Genomic DNA, 20,882 nt, shown 5'->3' with positions numbered 1-20,882 from the left:
CTGATAAGCCCTTCAATTATTTCTATAATCATCCAGCACCTAAGGTTTGTTAGCTAGCATAACATATGTTAGAAATAATTTCTAAATTTTTAAATTTTGTAATATTCCAGCAAATATAAAAGTGGAGAGAACAATAAAATGAACCCCTGTATACTGATTACCCAGATTCTGCAGTTTTGAAGATAAATAATTTTTCATGGTGAAATGAGTATTATTCAAGATGTGGCTTAGCTACAAATATTTTACAGGCATTTCTGCCCTTGCATGATAGGATTTAAGAATCTAGTGAGCTCTGTAGCCTGTTCCTTCTATGGAACATTGCCCTGTGGCTGGGAATTTTATTTGGCTGTGTTTAGCTGTTAGTGGAAAATTCACTTACCTGATTCTGACCAGAATCCTGCTACTTAAAATATTGCCTTGAGTGAACTGTCATGCAAGATATTTATTGTAATATCTAAAAGGATGGAAAGCTAGCTGGAACTTCATGATACTATATGACACAAAAATTTTTTAAGTGCTATAAAATATGTATAACAAAAATTTGCCTTTTTAACTATTTTTAAGTATACAGCTTAGTATCCTTAAGTACATTCACAGTTTTGTGCAACCATCACTGCTGTTTTTTTTGAAAATTTTTTCACTACTCCAAACAGAAACTCTGTACCCGTTAATCAATATCTTCCCGTTTCTCTATCCCCCCAGCCCCTGGTAACCTCTAACTAACTTCCTATTTTTACAAATTTGCCTATTCTAGATATATAAGTGGAATCATAACAGTATTTGTCCTTTTGGTCTGGCTTATTTCACATAGCATAATGTTTTCAAGGTTCGTCTACACTGTCACGTGTTTTAGTACTTCATTTCTTTTTATGACTGAATAGTATACCATTGCATGGACATACCACATTTTGTGTATCCATTCATCTCTTGACGAATACTTGGGTTGTTCCCACTTTTTGGCAATTGTGAATAATGCTGCAATAAACACTGGTGTACATGTATTTGTTTTGAGTTTTTGTTTTCAGTTTTTTTTTAAGTAGGAGTAGAATTACTGGGTCATACGGATAATTGTATGTTTAATTTTTTGAGAAATTGTCAAACTTTTTCACAGCAGCTGCACCATTTTATGTTCCTACCAGCAATGTCTGAGGGCTCCAATTTCTCCACATTCTGGTTAGCACTTGTTATTTTCCTTTCTCTTAAAAAAAATTATTATAGTCATTCTAGTGGGTATCTCATAATGATTTTGATTTGCATTTCCCTAGTGAATAATGATGTTGAGCACTGTGTCGTGTACTTATTGGCCATCTTGTGTCTCTTCTTTGGAGAAATATCTATTCAAGTCCTTTGCTTAATTTTGAATTGGGCTTTTTGTTGTTGAGTTCTAATAGCTCTTTATGTATGTATTCTGAATATTAAGTCCTTATATATGATTTGCACATATTTTCTCCTACTCTGTAGGTTGTCTTTATACTTTATTGATAAACATCCTTTGGACAGAGTTTTTAATTTGGACGAAGACCAATTTGTCTCTTTTTTCTTTTGTTGCTTCTGTTTGACTTTTTCATTAAGCACAATTATGTTAAGATTCATTCACTTTGTTGCACGTATCAATAATTTATTTTTTGATTGCTGAGTAGTATTTTCATTGTGACTGGATATGTCACAGTCTGTTTACCTGTATGCCTTTTAATAGACATTTGGGTTGTTTCCAGTTCTTGGCCATTACAAATCAGCTATGAACATTCATGTATGTCTTTGTATAGACATATATTTCTTTTCCTCTTAGGTAAATGTTTAGATGTGAAATGGCTAGATCATAGGGTAGGTGTGTGTTTCATTTTTTAAGAAATTGCCAAACTTTTCCAAAGTAGTTTTACTATTTTAATTCCTACCAACTGTGTGAAAGTTCGGGTTTTTCTTGATCTTCACCAACATTTGGTATGATTAGTCTTTTTAATTTTAGCAATTCTAATTGGTGCGTAGGGGTATCTATCTCATTGTGGTTTAAAAATTTTCATTTCCCTAATGACTAATGATGTTGAGCATCTTTTCATGTGTTTATTTGCCTTCTATATATTTTCTTTGGTTTAATGTCTGTTCAAATATTTTGCCTTTTTAAATTGGGTGATGTATTTTCTTATTGTTCAATTTTGAGTGATCTTTGTGTATTCTGGATACAAATCTTTGATCAGGCATATGCTTTGCAAATATTTTTCTCCCAGTCTGTGTCCATGTTTTCATTCTCTTAGAGTCTTCTGAAGAGCAAGATATTTTTTGTTTTGAGTTTTTGTTTTCAGGTTTTGTTTTGTTTTTTTTTTTTTTTTTTTGGCTAGGAGTAGAATTACTGGATATCTTTCAAGAAAAATAGTTTATAAACTTTTTTCTTTGTAGATTGTGCTTTTGGTATTATATCTAAGAATTCTTTGCCCAGCCCAAGTTCACAGAGATTTTCTCCTCTGTTTTCTTCTGGAAGTTTTATAGTTTTAGGCCTTACATTTAGGTCTGTGATCCATTTCAAGTTAATTTTTATATGTGGTGTGAGTATAGATCCAAGTTCCTTTTCGTGCATATGAGTGTTAAGTTGTTCGAGTATTGTCTGTTGAAAAGACTATCCTTTTTCCATTGGATTGCCTTTGCAACTTTGTCAAAAATCAGTTATCCATATATTTCTGGGTTTATTTCTAAACTCTATATTCTATCTGTACCACTGATCTATTTGTTTATTTTTATACCAATGCCATGTTGTTTTGGTTATTGTAGCTTTATAACAACTCTTGAAATCTGGTAGTGTTATTCCTCAAATTGTTCTTTTTCAAAGTTATTTTAGCCGTTCTTGCTTCTCAGTATACACATCTGAATTTTAGTATCAGCTTGCCATTTCCTACAAAAAAAAGCCTTCTGGGATTTTCATTGGGATTGCATTGAATCTATAGATCAATTTGAGGAGAATTGGCATCTCAATAATGTTGAGTCTTCAGACCCATCAACATGGTATATATTAGTTTTTTAAGATCTTTTAAAATTTCTGTCAATAATATTTGTGGTTTTAAGTTTCCACATCTTTTGTCAGATATAAAGTATTTCACATTTTTTGATGTTATAGTAAATGGTATTTTAAAGTTTCAATTTCTGATTGTTCATGCAAGTATATAGAAATACAATTTATTTTTATATTTTTATATTTTGATATTCTGTTGCTAAAACTCATTTAGTAATTCTAGTAGTTTTTTTTGTAGATTCTAGTGGATGTTCTACATGGAGGATTATGTTGTCTGTGAATAATGTTATTTCTGGGAGACTTTACTACTAGATTTCAAGAATTGATATAATGCTAGTCATCAAGGCAACATGGTATTGGCATAAGGAAAAGACATAGATCAATGGAGTAGAATATAGACCTGGAATAGACCCACTCATATATCGTCAACTGATGTTCATAAAGGCACAAAAGTAATGCAGTGGCAACAGTATAGTCTTTTGAACAGTGGTGCTAGAACAAACTGAATATCCTATGAATATCTAAAAGTGAATCTTGACGTCTGTACAATATACAAAATTAATTCAAAATGGATCATAGACTAAACTTACAAGCTAAAACTATGCAGAAGAAAACATTTTTGACCTTGGGGTAGGCAAAGATTTCCTAGACAGGAACACAAAAAATCCTAATCACAGAAGAAAAAATTGATATATGGGTATCAAAATTAAAAAATTTCACATATTAGGGAAATAAAAAGGCAAAACAAATAGTGGGAGAAAATATTCTCAAAATGTGTATCTAACAATGGACTTGTATCCAGAATTTGTAAAGAATTCTTGGACTTAGCAAGCAATAAGTTAAAAAAAAAGAAAAATGTGAGAGTGAAAGGTTTGACCAGACACTTCACAAAAGAAGATATGCTACTAAACACATGAAAAGATGCTCAACATAAATAGCCAGCAGGGAAATAGTTATTAAAGCCACAATGAGATATCCCTTATATCTTTTAGAATGGCTCAAATTAAAAAGGCTAACAATTCCAAGAATGAGAATGAATAGGAGAATGTGAATCATCAGATACTCTCATGCAAGGCTAGTAGGAATATAAAATGGTATGACCATGATGGGAAACATTTTGACAATTGCTTTATAAATTTAAACATATACTTACTGTGTAACCCAGCAAACCTGCTTGTAGCCACTTAGCCAGGCAAAATAAAACATCTGCCCACAAAAAGACATGAATGTTCTTAGCAGCTTTATTCATAATAGCCCCAAACTAAATAAAACGCAAATATCCAACATATGAATAAACACATTTTGGTGTATTCAGACAACTGAATGAATGTAACTCACCCATAAAAGGAATGTCTTAATAATAAACTTATTAACATGGACAAATCTCAAAAATATGCTCAGTGAATGAAGCCTGACACAAAGGAATATATGCTGTATGATTTTATAATAGACAAAACTCATCTGTAGTCACAGTTATCAGATTTAGGGGTTGCTTAGGACTGAGTAGGGAGGGGGATTGCTTGCTAGTGGGCTTGAAGGGACTTTCTTCAGAGGTAAAAATGTTCTATATCTTGATCAGGGTGATGATTACATGGACATATACATTTGTCAAAACTCATTGAGCTAAACATTCTGTAAGTGTTCATTTTATTAGATGTAGATATGCCTTACCATAGTTCACTTAAAAAAAATCAGTTCTAAGTGGGTTGTAGATCTAAATGTGAAAGGTCATACTGGCACAAAAACAGACACTCAGGTCAATGGAACAGAATAGAGAACCCAGAAATGGACACACAAATGTATGGCCAACTAATCTTTGACAAAGCAGGAAAGAATATCCAATGGAATAAAGATAGTCTTCAGGAAGTGGTGCTGGGAAAACTGGACAGCAACATGCAGAAGAATGAACCTGGACCACTTTCTTACACCATTCATAAAAATAAACTCAAAACTCAAAATGAAAGTTCTAAATGTAAGACAGGAAGCCATCAAAATCCTAGATGAGAAAGCAGGCAAAAACTTCTCTCACCTTGGCCGCAGCAACTTCTTACTCAACACGTCTCCGAAGGCAAGGGAAATAAAAGCAAAAATGAACTATTGAGGCCTCATCAAAATAAAAAGTTTCTGCACAGAGAAGGAAACAATCAGCAAAACTAAAAGGCAACTGATGGAATAGGAGAAGATATTTGCAAATGACATACCAGATAAAGGGTTACTATCCAAAATCCATAAGGAACTTATCAAACTCAATGCCCAAAAAACAAATAATCCCATGAAGAAATGGGCAAAAGACATAAATAGACAGTTCTCCAAAGAAGATATCCAGATGGCCAACCGACACATGAAAAAATTCTCAACCATCAGGGAAATACAAATCAAAACCACAGTGAGATACCACCTCACACCTGTCAGAGTGGCTAACATTAACAACTCAGGCAACAACAGATGTTGGTGAGGATGCAGAGAAAGAGCATCTCTTTTGCACTGCTGGTGGGAATGCAAGCTGGTGCAGCCACTCTGGAAAACAGTATGGAGGTTCCTCAAAAAATTAAAAATAGAATTACCCTACGACCTAGCAATTGCACTACTAGGCATTTATCCAAGGGATACATGTATGCTGTTTCGAAGGGGCACATGCACCCCAATGGTTATAGCAGTGTTATTGATAATAGGCAAAGTGTGGAAAGAGCCCAAATGTCCATCGATGGATGAATGGATAAAGAAGATGTGGTATACATATACAATGGAGTATTACTCGACAATCAAAATGAATGAAATCTTGCCATTTGCAACTACATGGATGGAACTAGAGGGTATTATGCTAAGTGAAGTTAGTCAGTAGAAAAAGACAAATATCATATGACTTCACTCATATGAGGAATTTAAGATACAAAACAGAGGAACATATGGGAAGGGAAGCAAAACTAGTATAAAAACAGGGAGGGGGACATAACATAAGAGACTCTTAAATATGGAGAACAAACAAAGGGTTACTCGAGGGGTTGTGGGAGGGGAGATGGGCTAAATGGGTAAGGGGTATTAAGGAATCTATTCCTGAAATCATTATTGCACTATATGCTAACTAACTTAAATGTAAATTAAAAAAATAAATAAAATAAGTATGAAAGGTCAAATAACAATCTCCTTAAAGATAACACGGGAGGTGAGGCACCTGGCTGGCTCAATTGGAGCCAGCTCAAATTGGCTGGAGCATGTGAATCTTGATCTTGGAGTCATGAGTTCAAGCCCCATGTTGGGCATACAGCTTACTTTTAAAAAGTTTTTTTTCTTAACGGTAACATGGGAGAATTTCTTGAACAGGATACACAAAGAGTTGGTTAAGTGTTCAACTTTTGTTTTCAGCTCAGGTCATGATCTCACAGTTCATGAGATCAAGCCCCATGCCAGGGCTCTGCGCTGACAGTGCGGAACCTGCTTGGGATTCTCTCTCCTCTCTCTCTGACTCTCCCTTGCTCACATGCTCTTTCTCTCAAAGTAAATAAGCTTCAAAAAAAAAAAAAAAAAAAACCCACTGAAGTTAAACTACCTTAAAACCTGAAACTTTTGTCTGAAAGTTTCTGATTTTCATATACATGAAAATGTATATGTATACACATATATATGTCCTATGTATATTTTTCTTGAAAATTGCTTCATATCCAAAAAGTATAAATAACTCCTACACATTACTAGGGAAAAAAAACCCCAAATATCTAAATGAAAAAAGGACAATAATGTGAATAAGCAGCTCATAAAAGAAGATTTCCTAATAGTCCATAAACATATGAAAAGCTGCTCTATATCTTTAGTCACCAGAGAAACGCATATCTAGTCATAATGCAGTCCCAGTATATACTCACTGGAATGACTGAAATAGACAAATGGTACTGAGTGTTAAGGCTGAGAGCAACTGTCATTCTGCCTCTTTGGGGGGTGGAAGTGTTCTCTGTACAACCAATTTGGGAAGCTATGGCAGTGCACCCATGTCTTATGACTAAACAGTTTCTCTTCTACAATATACACCACAGAACAGTATGTGTATCAGGATACATCTTCAAAATGTTCATAGCAGTTTATTTGTGAATAGCCACAAATTAGTAACTCCCCAAATATCCATTAATGGTAGAATGGTTAAATTGTTTTATAGTCAAACAGTGGAATAGTATAAAACAATGAGAAGGTACAACCTACTCTATGCACCTACATGGATGAATCTCACAAATAGAATGTTGACTGAAGGAAGACTGATAAAATACCCATGAAAGATTCCACTTACATAAAATTCACATAGGTAAAAATGAGTTTTTGGTGTTGGAAGCTGGAATTGTGGTTACTTTTGGGTAAAAAGAGGCACAGGGAGTACTGGTTTCTTGATCTGAGTGGTGGTTACCTGGATATGCCTATTTTGTGTAATTGATCATACTTTGCATTCATGATTTGTACACTTCTCTGTTTATAATCCTTGATTTTAAAGAGTTTATTTTTATTTATTTAAAAAATTTTTTGAGAGAGAGAGAGAGGGTGGAAATGAGTGAGGAGCAGAGAGAGAGAGAGAGAGAGAGAGAGAGAGACAGAGAGAGAGACAGAAGCAGGGCTCACCTGAAGCGGACTCATGCTCACCCGATGTGGGGCTTATGTTCACCCTTAGTGAGGCTGATGCTCACCTGAAGCGGGGCTTGAGCTCACCTGACGTGGGACTCAAACTCACAAACCCTAAGATCATGACCTGAGCCAAAGTCAGATGCTTAACAACTGAGCCACCTGGGTACCCAAAGACTTTATTTTAAAAAACTAGTGAAGGCAAAGTAAAGATATTTTCAGGAAAAGATTACATGGTGTTTTTTTGGTAGTGTGACTGGGTATGAGATTAATGTACAGAAGTCAGTAGTTTTTCTTTAATAATTAGCATCCAGAAATGGAACTGGTAAAAACCATTCCACTTACAGTAGTGGGCAGCTTCACTTTGGTACAGCCTGAGATCTTGTTTAGGCTCCTAGTGCTTGCCTCTTGCTTTTAGCACTAGGGCTTCTCTGTAATCGCTCTCCAGTGCCTACCATGGGAACTTCCTTAGGTTGTACAAACCAGTGTGAGGGGTATTTCATGCCTCGTGAAGCAAACTTTGGTCGGTGGGAGGTAGGAATCAATAGATCCATGCTTCCCTTTTTCTCACTTCAGACCGACAGTCTTGACATGCATTTTATACAGTTTCTCATATTGGCCTTTGTAGCCAATTATTGGACCAAGCACCATACCACTTTCATTGGCTTTCTTTCCTTGGTAAGTTTACTCTGTATTCAACTCCTACTCCCAAAGTATTCATGCATGAGCCTTCTTCTCAGACTCTGTTCAGCTCCCCATAACAAAGAATTACATGGCCTAAAAGTGCTGAGGTTGAGAAATCCTGTTATCTGAAGCCAGCGGTCTGCTCTTCAGTATTCAGTCTCTGTGACTTTGGGAAATAACCACTGAGTGTTAATTTTTGTGTCTATAAAATGATAATAATAGAATCAAACAGAGTCCTTAATGTTTAAATGAGGTAAGCTCTCTAAGTTTAATGCCTGGCACAAAGAACAGTTCAATAAAGAGCAGCTATTGATGTTTCTTTTTCAAGTTTATATGCTACTTTCCGACACTCCCGAAGTCATTTTCCCTGACTGTGAAAACTCTTTCCTAGACACCAAGTTCTCAAGTCCTTATAAAAAACTATTCAAGGGGCGCCTGGGTGGCTCAGTCAGTTGAGCCTCTGACTTCAGCTCAGGTCATGATCTCACGGTCTGTGAGTTCGAGCCTTGCATCGGACTCTGTGCTGACAGCTCAGAGCCTGGAGCCTGCTTCGGATTCTGTGTCTCCCTCTCTCTGCCCCCTCCCTGCTCATACTCTGTCTCTCTCTCTCTCTCTCTGTCAAAAATAAATAAACATTTAAAAAAAAAACTGCTACAGAACCCAGTAGGGAGAAGACACAAATATCATTCATGTGAAGATTTAAATGCACATATAGGTTTTTCCATTTTGTAAGTTTTTAGCTGTGTTAAGATGACAGTGTGTTAGAGACTCAATATTGCAATAGAAAGGTTGTTTTGCCAGAAGCAGCCCATGTCAAAGTTCATTGTAAAATTTTGAGAGCAATAATAAACATTAGTAGGAGGCAGAAGGATGCATTTTAAAACACTAGAAGAGCCAGAGGACATAGTATATAAACACCATTAAGTAAACAAAATAACACTAAAATATATAAAATAGGAAATGTAACAGTTTTTTTTTTAATAGCAACATCTGTGGGGGGAGGGGCATTATTGGAGGCAATCTTGTGGATTTAGGATGTTTAGTAGCAATCCTTGGCCTTACCCACGTCTGCCTGTAGCACCTACACACCCCCATACCCTCAGTTGTGACAACTCAAAGTGTCTCCAGACATTGCTAGATGTACCCTGGGATGTAAAATCATCTTTGCTTGAGAACAACTGAGATAAGCCTAGATTGGAATTCTAGCTCCTGGACTATTGCACTGGGAATTTGAACACATTACCTAACTCCTAAAACTTAGTTTTCTTATATGAGATGATGTATGTACAGTGCTTAGCCTAGCACCTGACACACAAGAGTTCAATAAATGATAGCAATTACTTTGATGCTAAAGCTTGTTCTCTTTTTTGCCACTCTGCCTCTTTATCCTCTAAAAATGAATTGCCCCTTTATGTAGCCTGTGGTTAATCTGTTGAACAAGAATTTTTCATCTGATATCATCAAAAGACATTGAGCTTTCATGTAGGCAATTAATATAGGCTTTAGGTTTACTTTCTTCCTGGCCATGGCTTGCTTTTCATCCTTTTGTTTTTTTGTTTGACTTGGGCAGAGTTAGGAGTACGTTATTTCATTTGAGACTCTTCCTGACATAACATTGTGTATGGTGTTCATTGAATATTTGTAACCTCTTGAATTAGACTCAGCATATTAAAGACTAGTTCAAGCCTGTAGCAATCAGACGTATAGAAATTGGAAAGATAAAACTAAGTCTTTTTTTTTCTTGGTACTTTGAAAAAAATTATTAAAAGTTTTTAAAAATTATTTTTTAATTTACAAGCAAGTTAGTTAGCATATAGTGCAACAATGATTTCAGGAGATTTCTTAATGCCTCTTACCCATTTAGCCCATCCCACCTCCCACAACCCCTCCAGTAACCCTTTGTTTGTTCTCTGTATTTAAGAGTCTCTTATATTTTGTCCCCCTCCCTGTTTTTATACTAGTTTTGCTTCCCTTCCCGTATGTTCCTCTGTTTTGTATCTTAAATTCCTCATATGAGTGAAGTCATATGATATTTGTCTTTCTGATTGACTAATTTCACTTAGCATAATACCCTCTAGTTACATCGACGTAGTTGCAAATGGCAAGATTTCATTCTTTTCGATTTTCGAGTAATACTCCATTGTATATGTATACCACATCTTCTTTATCCATTTATCCATCGATGGACATTTGGGCTCTTTCCATACTTTGACTATTGTTGATAGCGCTGCTGTAAACATTGGGGTGCATGTGCCGCTTCGAAATGGCACACCTGTATCCCTTGGATAAATGCCTAGTGCAATTGCTGGGTCGTAGGGTAGTTCTATTTTTAATTTTTTGAGGAACCTCCATACTGTTTTCCAGAGTGACTGCACCAGTTTGCATTTCCACCAGCAGTGCAAAAGAGATGCTCTTTCTCTGCATCCTCACCAACATCTGTTGTTGCCTGAGTTGTTAATGTTAGCCATTCTGACAGGTGTTGAAGTGGTATCTCATTGTGGTTTTGATTTGTATTTCCCTGATGATGAGTGACGTTGAGCATTTTTTCATTGTCGGTTGGCCATCTGGATGTCTTCCTTGGAGAAATGTCTATTCATGTCTTTTACCTGTTTCTTCACGGGATTATTTGTTTTTTGGGCATTGAGTTTGATAAGTTCCTTATGGATTTTGGATACTAACCCTTTATCTGATATGTCATTTGCGAATATCTTCTCCTATTCCATCAGTTGCCTTTTAGTTTTGCTGATTGTTTCCTTCGCTGTACAGAAGCTTTTTATTTTGATGAGGTCGCAATAGTTCATTTTTGCTTTTATTTCCCTTGCCTTCGGAGACGTGTTGAGTAAGAAGTTGCTGCGGCCAAGGTTAGAGAAGTTTTTGCCTGCTTTCTCATCTAGGATTTTGATGGCTTCATGTCTTACATTTAGAACTTTCATTTTGAGTTTTGAGTTTATTTTTATGAATGGTGTAAGAAAGTGGTCCAGGTTCATTCTTCTACATGTCGCTGTTCAGTTTTCGCGGCACCACTTGCTGAAGAGACTGTCTTATTCCATTGGATATTCTTTCCTGCTTTGTCAAAGATTAGTGGGCCATGTGTTTGTGCGTCCATTCCTGGGTTCTTTGTTCCATTCCAATGATCTGAGTGTCTGTTTTTGTGCCAGTACTATACTGTCTTGCTGATTATAGCTTTGTAGTACAGCTTGAAGTCTGGGATTGTGATGCCTCCAGCTTTGGTTTTCTTTTTCAAGATTGCTTTGGCTATTCGGGGTCTTTTGTGGTTCCATACAAAATTAGGATTGTTCTAGCTCTATGAAGAATGCTGATGTTATTTTGATAGGGATTGCACTGAATATGTAGACTGCCTGGGTAGTGTTGACATTTTAAACAGTATTTGTTCTTCCTATTCAGGAGCATGGAATATTTTTCCATTTTTTTGTGTGTTATCTTCAATTTCTTTCATAAGCTTTCTATAGTTTTCAGTGTATAGATTTTTCACCTCTTTGGTTAGATTCATTCCTAGGTATTTTATGATTTTTGGTGCGTCAGTGGGATTGATTCCTTGGTTTCTCTTTCTGTTGCTTCATTGTTAGTGTATAGGAATGCAGCCAATTTCTGTGCATTGATTTTACATCCTGCCACTTTGCTGAATTCATGGATCAGTTCTAGCAGTTTTTTGGTGGAGTCTTTTGGGTTTTCCACATAGAGTATCACGTCGTCTGTGAAGAGTGAAAGTTTGACCTCCTCCTAGCCGATTTAGATGCCTTTTATTGTTTTGTGTTGTCTGATTGCTGAGGCTAAGACTTCTAATACTATGTTGAATAGCAGTGGTGAGAGTGGACATCCCTGTCTTGTTCCTGACGTTAGGGGTAAAGCTCTCAGTTTTTCCCCATTGAGGGTGATATTAGTGTTGGGTCTTTCATATGATCTTTTATGATCTTCAGGTATGATCCTTCTATCCCTACTTTCTTGGGGGGTTTTTATCAAGAAAGGATTCTGTGTTTTGTCAAATGCTTTCTCTGCATCTATTGATCGGATCCTGTGGCTCTTGTCCTTTGTTTTGTTGATGTGATGTATCACATTGATTGTTTTGCAGATGTTGAACCAGCTCTGCATCCCAGGTGTAAATCCCTCTTGGTCGTGGTGAATAATTTTTTTAATGTATTGTTGGATCCAGTTGGCTAGTATCTTGTTGAGGAGTTTTGTGTCCATGTCCATCAGGGAAATTGGTCTATGATTCTCCTTTCTAGCAGGGTCTTTGTCTGGTTTTGGAATCAAGGTAATGCAGACTTCATAGTCAGAGTTTGGAAGTTTTCCTTGCATTTCTATTTTTTGGAACAGCTTCAATAGAATAGGTGTTAACTCCTCTTTAAATGTTTGGTAGAATTCCCCTGGAAATCCATCCAGCCCTGGACTCTTGTTTTTTGGGAGATTTTTGATTACCAATTCTATTTCTTTACTGATTATGGATCTGTTCAAATTTTCTATTTTTCCTATCTCAGTTTTGGTAGTTTATATGTTTCTAGGAATTTATCCATTTATTCCAGGTTGTCCATCTTATTGGTGTGTAATTGCTCATAATATTCTTTTACTATTGTTTTTATTTCTGCTGTGTTGGTTGTGGTCTCTCCTCTTTCATTCTTGATTTTATTTATTTGGGTCCTTTCCTTTTTCTTGATCAAACTGGCTAGGGGTTTATCAATTTTGTTAATTCTTTCAAAGAACCAGCTTCTGGTTTCAATGATCTGTTCTTCTATTATTTTTTTGTTTGTTTGGTTGGTTTTGGTTTTGATAGCATTGATTTCTGCTCTAATCTTTATTATTTCCTGTCTTCTGCTGGTTTGGGTTTTATTTGCTGTTCTTTTTCCAGCTCCTTAAGGCATAAGGTTAGGTTGTGTATCTGAGACCTTTCTTCCTTCTTTATGAAGGCCTGGATTGTTATATATTTCTCTCTTATGACCCCCTTTGCTGCGTCCCAGAAGTTTTGGGCTGTGGTGTTATCATTTTCATTGGCTTCCATGACTGTTTAATTTCCTCTTTAACTTCTTGATTAGTCCATTTATTGTTTAGTAAAATGGTCTTTAGTCTCCAAGCATTTGTTATCTTTCCACATTTTTTCTTGTGGGTGATTTCAAGTTTCATAGCATTGTGGTCTGAAAATATGCACGGTATTGTCTCAATCTTTTTGTACTTGTTGAGGGCTGATTTGTGTCCCAGTATGTGATCTATTCTGGAGAACGTTCCATGTATATTGGAGAGGAATGTATAGTCCGCTGCTTTAGGATGAAATGTTCTGAATATATCTATTAAAGCCATACGGTCCAGTGTGTCATTCAAAGCCATTGTTTCTTTGTTGATTTTCTGTTTAGGTGATCTGTCCATTGTTGTAAGTGGGGTGTTGAATTCCCCTACTATTATGGTATTATTATGAATGAGTTTCTTTATGTTTGTGATTAATTGATTTATATATTTGGGTGCTTTCACATTTGGAGTATAAATGTTTACAGTTGTTAGATCTTCTTGGTGGATAGACCCCTTAATTATGATATAATGCCCTTCTTCATCTCTGTTACAGTCTTTATCTTAAAGTCTAGGTTGTCTGACATAAGTATGGCTACTCTGGCTTTTTTTGTTGACCATTAGCATGATAGATGGTTCTCCATTCCCCTTACTTTCAAGCTGAAGGTGTCTTTAGGTCTAAAGTGAGTCTCTTGTAAACAGCATATAGATGATCTTGTTTTCTTATCCATTCTGTTACCCTGTGTCTTTTGATTGGAGCATTTAGTCCATTGATGTTTAGAGTGAGTACTGAAAGATAGGAACTTATTGCCATTATGGTGCCTGTAGAGTTGAGGTTTCTGGTGGTGTGGTGGTGTTCTCTGGTCCTTTCTAGTCTTTGTTGCTTTTGGTCTTTTTTTCCCCCATCTTTTCTCCCCACAGAGAGTCCCCCTTAAAATTTCTTGCAGGGCTGGTTTAGTGGTCATGAACTCCTTTAATTTTTGTTTGTCTGGGAAACTTTTTATCTCTTCTTCTATTTTGAATTACAGCCTTGCTGGATAAAGAATTCTTGGCTGCATATTTTTCCGATTCAGCACATTGACTATATCCTGCCACTCCTTTCCGGCCTGCCAAGTTTTTGTGGATAGGTCTGCTGCAAACCTAATCTGTCTTCCCTTGTAGATTAAGGACTTATTTTCCCTTGCTGCTTTCATGATTCTTTCCATGCCTGAGTATTTTGTGAATTTGACTATGATATGCCTTGTTGGTCAGTTTTTGTGGAATCTAATGGGAGTCCTCTGTGCTTCCTGGATTTTGATGTCTGTGTCTTTCCCCAGGTTAGGAAAGTTTTCTGCTATGATTTGCTCACACGAATCTACTGCTTTTTCTCTCTTCATCTTCTGGGACCCCTATGATTCTGATGTTGTTCCTTTATAATGAGTCACTGAGTTCTCTAATTCTTAAATCGGCTCTTTTGCCTTAGTTTCTTTGTCTTCTGCTTCATTGTTCTCCATCATAAGTTTGTCCTCTATATCGCTGATTCGCTGCTCTGCTTCATCCATCCTTGCTGCCATGGCATGTATTCAAGATTGCAGTTCAGTTACAGCATTTTTATTTCATCCTGACTAGCTTTTACTTCTTTTATCTCTGCAGAAAGGGATTCTAATCTATTTTCAACCTCAGCTAGTATTCATATTATGATTCTAAATTCTGGTTCAGACATCTTGTATCTGTGTTGATTAAGTCCCTGGCTGTCCTTTCTTCCTGTTCTTTCTTTTGTGGTGAATTCCTTCATTTCATCGTTTTGAAAGAGAAAAGGAATTAATAAGGTACAAAAATTACAATTAAAGAATTAAAAACAACACCAAAAAAAAAATCAAATAATGGAAGTTAGATCCTAGGTGTGTTTTGGTCTTTTTGTTGAAAGGACCTTGATAGATTAGAGAAAAAAAGGAAAGAAAAGAAAAGAAAGAAAAAAAGGAAAACGTTTGAAAAGTTGAAAAAATGAATACAATGGAATAGAATAAAATGAAATGATGGAAGCAAATTAGAATTTGAAAAATTTACAAAAAAAGTAAAAAATATAGTAGAAAAAAATTAAAAATATTTTTAAGAAGCGAGGAAAGTAAAAATAATTTTTTTCTCTTTCTGTATTCAGGAATAAGAAAAGAAAAAGAAAAAAAAGTGAATAGATGGACTAGCAAACAGACTGAAATATGATTGAAATTACAACGGTTTCCCCTAGCAGTCAAACTATGAAGCACTTTATAGTCCGTTAACTAAGCAGGCAGAGAGACTTGAGGAGTTCCTGAAGAGCGAGGTTGGCCCAGTTGGACTGGGCTTAGTGTAACAGCTCCATTCTCCACTAGATGGCGCTGCTTAGCTTACTAGGGTGGGTTGTCGTGGTGCAAGTAGGTGTGTATGCGCATGTGAGGGAGGGGTGAAAATGGCGTCACCCAGCTACCCAGTCTCTAGTATCAGAACTCTGTGCTCTCCCCGACCGGCAGTCAAGCACCCCTCCTTTGCCTCCGGCTTCCGTCCACTCTCTGCTTTTATACTGTGACCAAGCTGTCAGGCTGCCAGGAGGCACTTCCCTCCTGAGTTTTGTCTCAGATGTGGCTATGTTTCCCAGCCCCTTACTACTGAGGGACTGCAGCTTTGGCCTGTTCTGACCCTCTGGGGGAGGGTCTCACCAATCAATGATAGGGTGCCTGCCCACCAGGAACATTCGCAGGACTGTGCTGCTGCCGATGCCCAGAGACTGCAACTGGGTGCCAGCCCACAGCAGAAAAAGTTCATGTGATTGTGTAGCAGCAGCGTTTCAGGGATTATGGTAAATCACAAAACATCTGGCACCAGCCTTCCCCCTTAATGCCCTTGTTCCAGCACCATTGAATGTGGTTCTTCTCCAGGGTCCTCTGGGACCTTTGCCTGTGGGGTTGTCGCACAGCCTCTATGAAATGTCCCCCGGCCGGGGAACTGGCTCTCCCCGTGTGGCCTGAGGACCCCTTGGACCTCGCTCTCTGCTCCTGGGGATTCGCCCTTCCCACCAGAGCACTACCAGGTATCTAGCTATGGAGTTTGAGACTCTGCACTCCCCGTGTTTATAAAGTGTTAATGGAATTTAAACCCTTTTCTTTCTCCTTTCTCCCTTTTTTGTTCAGTCCCTTGCACACTCTTTCTTTTCTCTCCAGCTGCTTTCAGGGATTGGGGGAAGGATGCTTTCCCGTACTCTTCCTGCCTTCTCCATCCTCTCTCCAGAAGCAAAAATAGTTTCCTCCCCTCCACAGCTTCTCTCTCCCCCAGTTCACTTCTCTGTGCTGCACACCTGCCAAGTTCTGTAGTTCAGGTTGTGCAGATTGTTGTGTTAATCCTCAAATCAGTTTTCTAGTTGTGCAAGATTGGTTTAGTGTTGATCTGGCTGCATTTCAGGGACGAAGACTAAATCTTAATTGTTTTTATTGTTGGTTTTGCTTTTTAACCCTGAGGCGACAACCAATGCAAAATATTTGTTCTTTAGCTTTATTTTTTTTGCAAGTATGATTGAAAGTTAGTAGCCTGTAAATGCCTTGATATACCTTATGTCATTTAAGTTTTATGAAAACCCTAGGGCAGTGAAAGGAAAATAAAAGGAAACTCTTAATGTACTGTAAGTACACAGCAAGACACTACATTAAATCCTTTATATTATTATTCATTTCTTACTACAGTATCTACAAAGTAAGTAGCATTATCCCTATTTTGTAGGTGAGCATATGATGCTTCGTTTGCCCAAGATGGTACAGCTGGTAATAAGTACAGACCCACTGGAACCCGAGTTTTTATTCCAATGCTCATCTTATGTTCATAATGTCCTGCCACCTCCAAATGAGGAGCATTGGCTTCTGCCTTAAATTTATTTGTAAACAATGTATTTTGACCTGTCCTCTGGACCACAAGATAATGGCATAAATTGCAGGACATTGAAACTGTGATAATTTTTTCTATTGCCTCTAGGACCAATGACCCCTGGCCCTCTGTGGCCTACATCTTGGCTGTTCTCCTCACTAATGTAGTTTTATCTGGTTTCTGGGAACGAGGAAAGTTTTTAGGTTCAGCCTTTTTTGGCTAAGTGAGTAAATCTTATTTTTTGATTATGCATATTATTTTAGCTTTTATCATTTCATATTGCTTAAGAATGCGGAGCAGTTAAATCTTAAGTCATGCAGTGTATGTTTGGCAAAAGTCAAGTGAAAGCAGACTTACTTAAAAATTAAGAGGGCTCTATATCTAATAAGAAAAATAGTCTCAAACTTCCATGTGATGTTTGTTCTAATAGACTACTGAGTAAAAAATGTTTTGAAGTCTATGGTTGCCTAAAACTCTCCTTCTCGGTGTGATTTGTATTTTTAGCTGAGAGAAGAAAAGTTGCAAGAGGAGAAAACCTCTGAAGATCAAATCCACAAGCTGTTATCAGAGGATACAGAAACAGGGAAAAGAAAAATGGATGAACAGAAAAAGAGGGATGAGCCATTAGTACTGAAATCAAATCTGGAACATGTAAGTAGATCACCGTTTTGATGGACATCTGGCCCCAAATCAGTAATTATCCCAGGTGATGTGGATCTGCAAACCTATGTTTGTGAGCTATGAGACCAGAAGAGTCGCTGAGTATGCAGTTTAAGAGTAGTGAAAAACTTAGTGTCTCGATGACAGCTGGAGAAAATAATTCTGAATGAGACAATTGAGACTTGGGTGAAAAGATTAAGGAACAGTGGGGAAAAAAAGTGAGTGAGGGGAAAAACCTAGTACAGGATACTACTTGTGGAGTATTCTATACTATTCACTACTATTCAATACTGTTCTATTCAATACTACTTACATGTGTGTTGTCGTTTTGACTTCTGTGTTGTGATTTGACCTTTGAGTTTTGTACATCTTATATTCTCAACTAGGTTTCCTTAAAGCTTGTATTTGATTTCCTTTTATTCTTTTTAATGCCTTAAGCAACACAGTGCTAGATATAAGGTAGGACTTCAATATCAGATTACTTAGTTTAAGCTAACCCTAAGTTACCTAGTTTAAACTAACGCTAACCCTTAGTTTAAACTAACTCTAGACTTCTAATCTTGCAAATCTTGCCTGAATTGTTTTCATCACTTTTTTACCAAGCAAATTACTCAAAAAGGTTGTAAATGGTATATTTAATGTATGTATGAAAGCACTTTTGGAAGGCCTACTGGATGCTCAAATGGATAATTACAATTGGGTTTTTTTTCTTTGGTTAAATCTTACTGGATCAGACCTTTTTCTGTTGCTTGCTGTGTGTACTTACAATATCTTTAGTGTCATAATCTTTTAGAATAGTTTGTGATTTAGCCTTGTTAGTATTTCAGGTTAGCTTCCCAATAAGCTGGAATTAATAAAAGCTTTACTGTATTTAATACAGAGAACATAGAATGGAAGGAAAAAAATTTTTTCTACACCTTCAGAAGTCTGCTCCTTAAACAGATCCCAGCATTGTAACGGACTGTACGACTTTGGCCAGGTTACTTAATTTCACTGTGTTTTGGCTTTACTCTTTGCAAAGGTATTTTTCCTGACCTTCAGGAAATGAAGTTACTTAAGCTTTCTTGGATCAATAGTAATTGCTGCTATCAACATGCATGTGCATTTTTTATCCCATTTATAATAATAATTGTTATTATTTAATTCTTATCAAAACCAATCACTTGCATTTTAGAGGGTTTCACTCTTCCATAAGATTCAATTTAACAAATAAGAAATGCTTGTGTACTCTTAATGCTCTGTTCATTGGGAACTACAAAAGGAAAAAGACTGCTACTGGACAGTATGCAGTTTAACTAGGATGGCGAGAATAAAACATGTCTTGCACCTACAGTGTTTTCTGACTAGTAGCCCCAACTGTGGTCTGTGATCTCTAGACAGCAACCTTTGCCTCTTTACCCCAACAGGACTGTCCTTTAGAGCCTTCAGGCAAAATGATCCAGAAGGACCTTTCTCTTTAGGACAAACCAGTCTTGACAAAGAGAGCTTACCCTTCACTGTGGTCCTTTGATAGAAAGAACCTGCTGTTTTTGGCCTTGCCGGATTCAAGTTTCATCCAGGAAAAGATCTCTCGTATTAATTCATGTCAAGGCCAGGAAATTGCTCTAATTGCTTTTTCTTTTGCCACTACCAACTTTGAAATAGAAATCAACTGCATTTTGTTAGTTTAAAAGGAATTGTAACCTGATTGTGATCTTAAAAGGAATCCAGAAGTATAAATCCTCAGATTTGTTTTTATTGGTAGTAGTAAGTTTCAAAACATAAAAAAAAATTTTTTTCTACATTTATTTATTTTTGATAGAGACAGAGCATAAGTGGGGGAGGGGCAGAGAGAAGGAGACACAGAATCCAAAGCAGGCTCCAGGCTCTGAGCTGTCAGCACAGAGGTTGACATGGGGCTCATACTCACAAACCGTGAGATCATGACCCAAGCTGAAGTCGGACACTTAACCGACTGAGCCGCCCAGGCGCCCCAGTTTCAAAACATTTTATATACAAAAACACATTGAATAAAATCTCACTTATGAACACTTAAAGTTTTAGATTTTTGCTATTTTACCTCTTTTTCTGTTTGCTTTTGTCTGTTTTGAGGACTTTTACATGGCTCTGATTTTGCTTTAAATATGTCTTAAGAGTTTTTGGTGTTAAAAAAATAATTTCGTTTAGTTTAGCCAAGACTACGTTCAAATGGGGACATAAGAGAAGCTCAAGTGGTCTCAGTGGAAAGCCAGCTGAAGGATTGTTTTTTATAGAGAGAACATTATGATTAGAGCTGAACAGATCATTTTGCTTTCCTGCTCCCAAAGACTTGGTGACACCTCATTTCCTATGAAAGTAAATGAGAATTCTGTACTCTAACATTCAAGTCCTTAGTGTAATTCTAACTTATCTTCCATCCTTGCTCATACCCCCAAATTCTAGAGAACAGACCTGTTTACTTTCCCCCCAAATATATAGCTTTATGCTTTTCTTTCTTTAGAGTTTTTCTCTTGCATTTTCATCTAATTGAAATGCCACCCTGCTTACCTGTTTGAAAGCTGTTCATCTGTCCAAGCCCAGTTCCAAAGTGTCACCTTCCTGGAACCTATTAGGGATTCCTCACTTGTTTCTCTACTCCTATCATCTACTCTCTCCCCTCCCAACGTTGTAACTTTTACAGGATTTATTTCATTCTCCCTTAGATTATGGTTGTGTATTTGTGTTTCTCTACTAGATTTATAAGTTTGTTGAGTAAGCTATTTTAAAATCTATTTTAAAATCTAACTCAATCTTTAAAATTGAGTTAGCTATTTTAAAATCTCCTACACTGTTTTGTACATCATAGGTGTTGGGTACATGTTTATCAAATTCAATTCAATGGAGGGAAGAAAGTGCTTATTCTAGAAGATATTACCATCTGTTGTTATCAATGTGGAGTGGAAATAAAATGGACATGACAATCTATGATTTGTTATGGTATGGTTAATACCAATAATAATGTGAATTGTTGGAAAACAATCTGGTATAGCAATTTAGTCTTATCAAAGATTATAAAGCAAAAAGTGAAAAACTGCTTGTC

At 36.7% G+C, this 20,882-nt stretch overlaps 1 protein-coding gene across 2 annotated transcripts in view; it reads left to right on the top strand.

Moving 5' to 3' along the window:
* Nucleotides 1-20,882, top strand: part of RNF169 (ring finger protein 169) — a 99,275-nt gene that overhangs the window by 50,624 nt on the left and 27,769 nt on the right. For both annotated transcript variants that reach the window (XM_042905079.1, XM_042905080.1), the window contains exon 3: nt 17,669-17,815. In XM_042905079.1, coding sequence (XP_042761013.1) covers nt 17,669-17,815 — 147 coding nt within the window. The remainder of the gene's footprint in view (nt 1-17,668; nt 17,816-20,882) is intronic.

Source organism: Panthera leo, chromosome D1 (genome assembly GCF_018350215.1).
Source record: "Panthera leo isolate Ple1 chromosome D1, P.leo_Ple1_pat1.1, whole genome shotgun sequence".
Classification (NCBI taxonomy): Eukaryota; Metazoa; Chordata; class Mammalia; order Carnivora; family Felidae; genus Panthera; species Panthera leo.
This window is presented reverse-complemented; position numbering and strand designations above follow the sequence as displayed.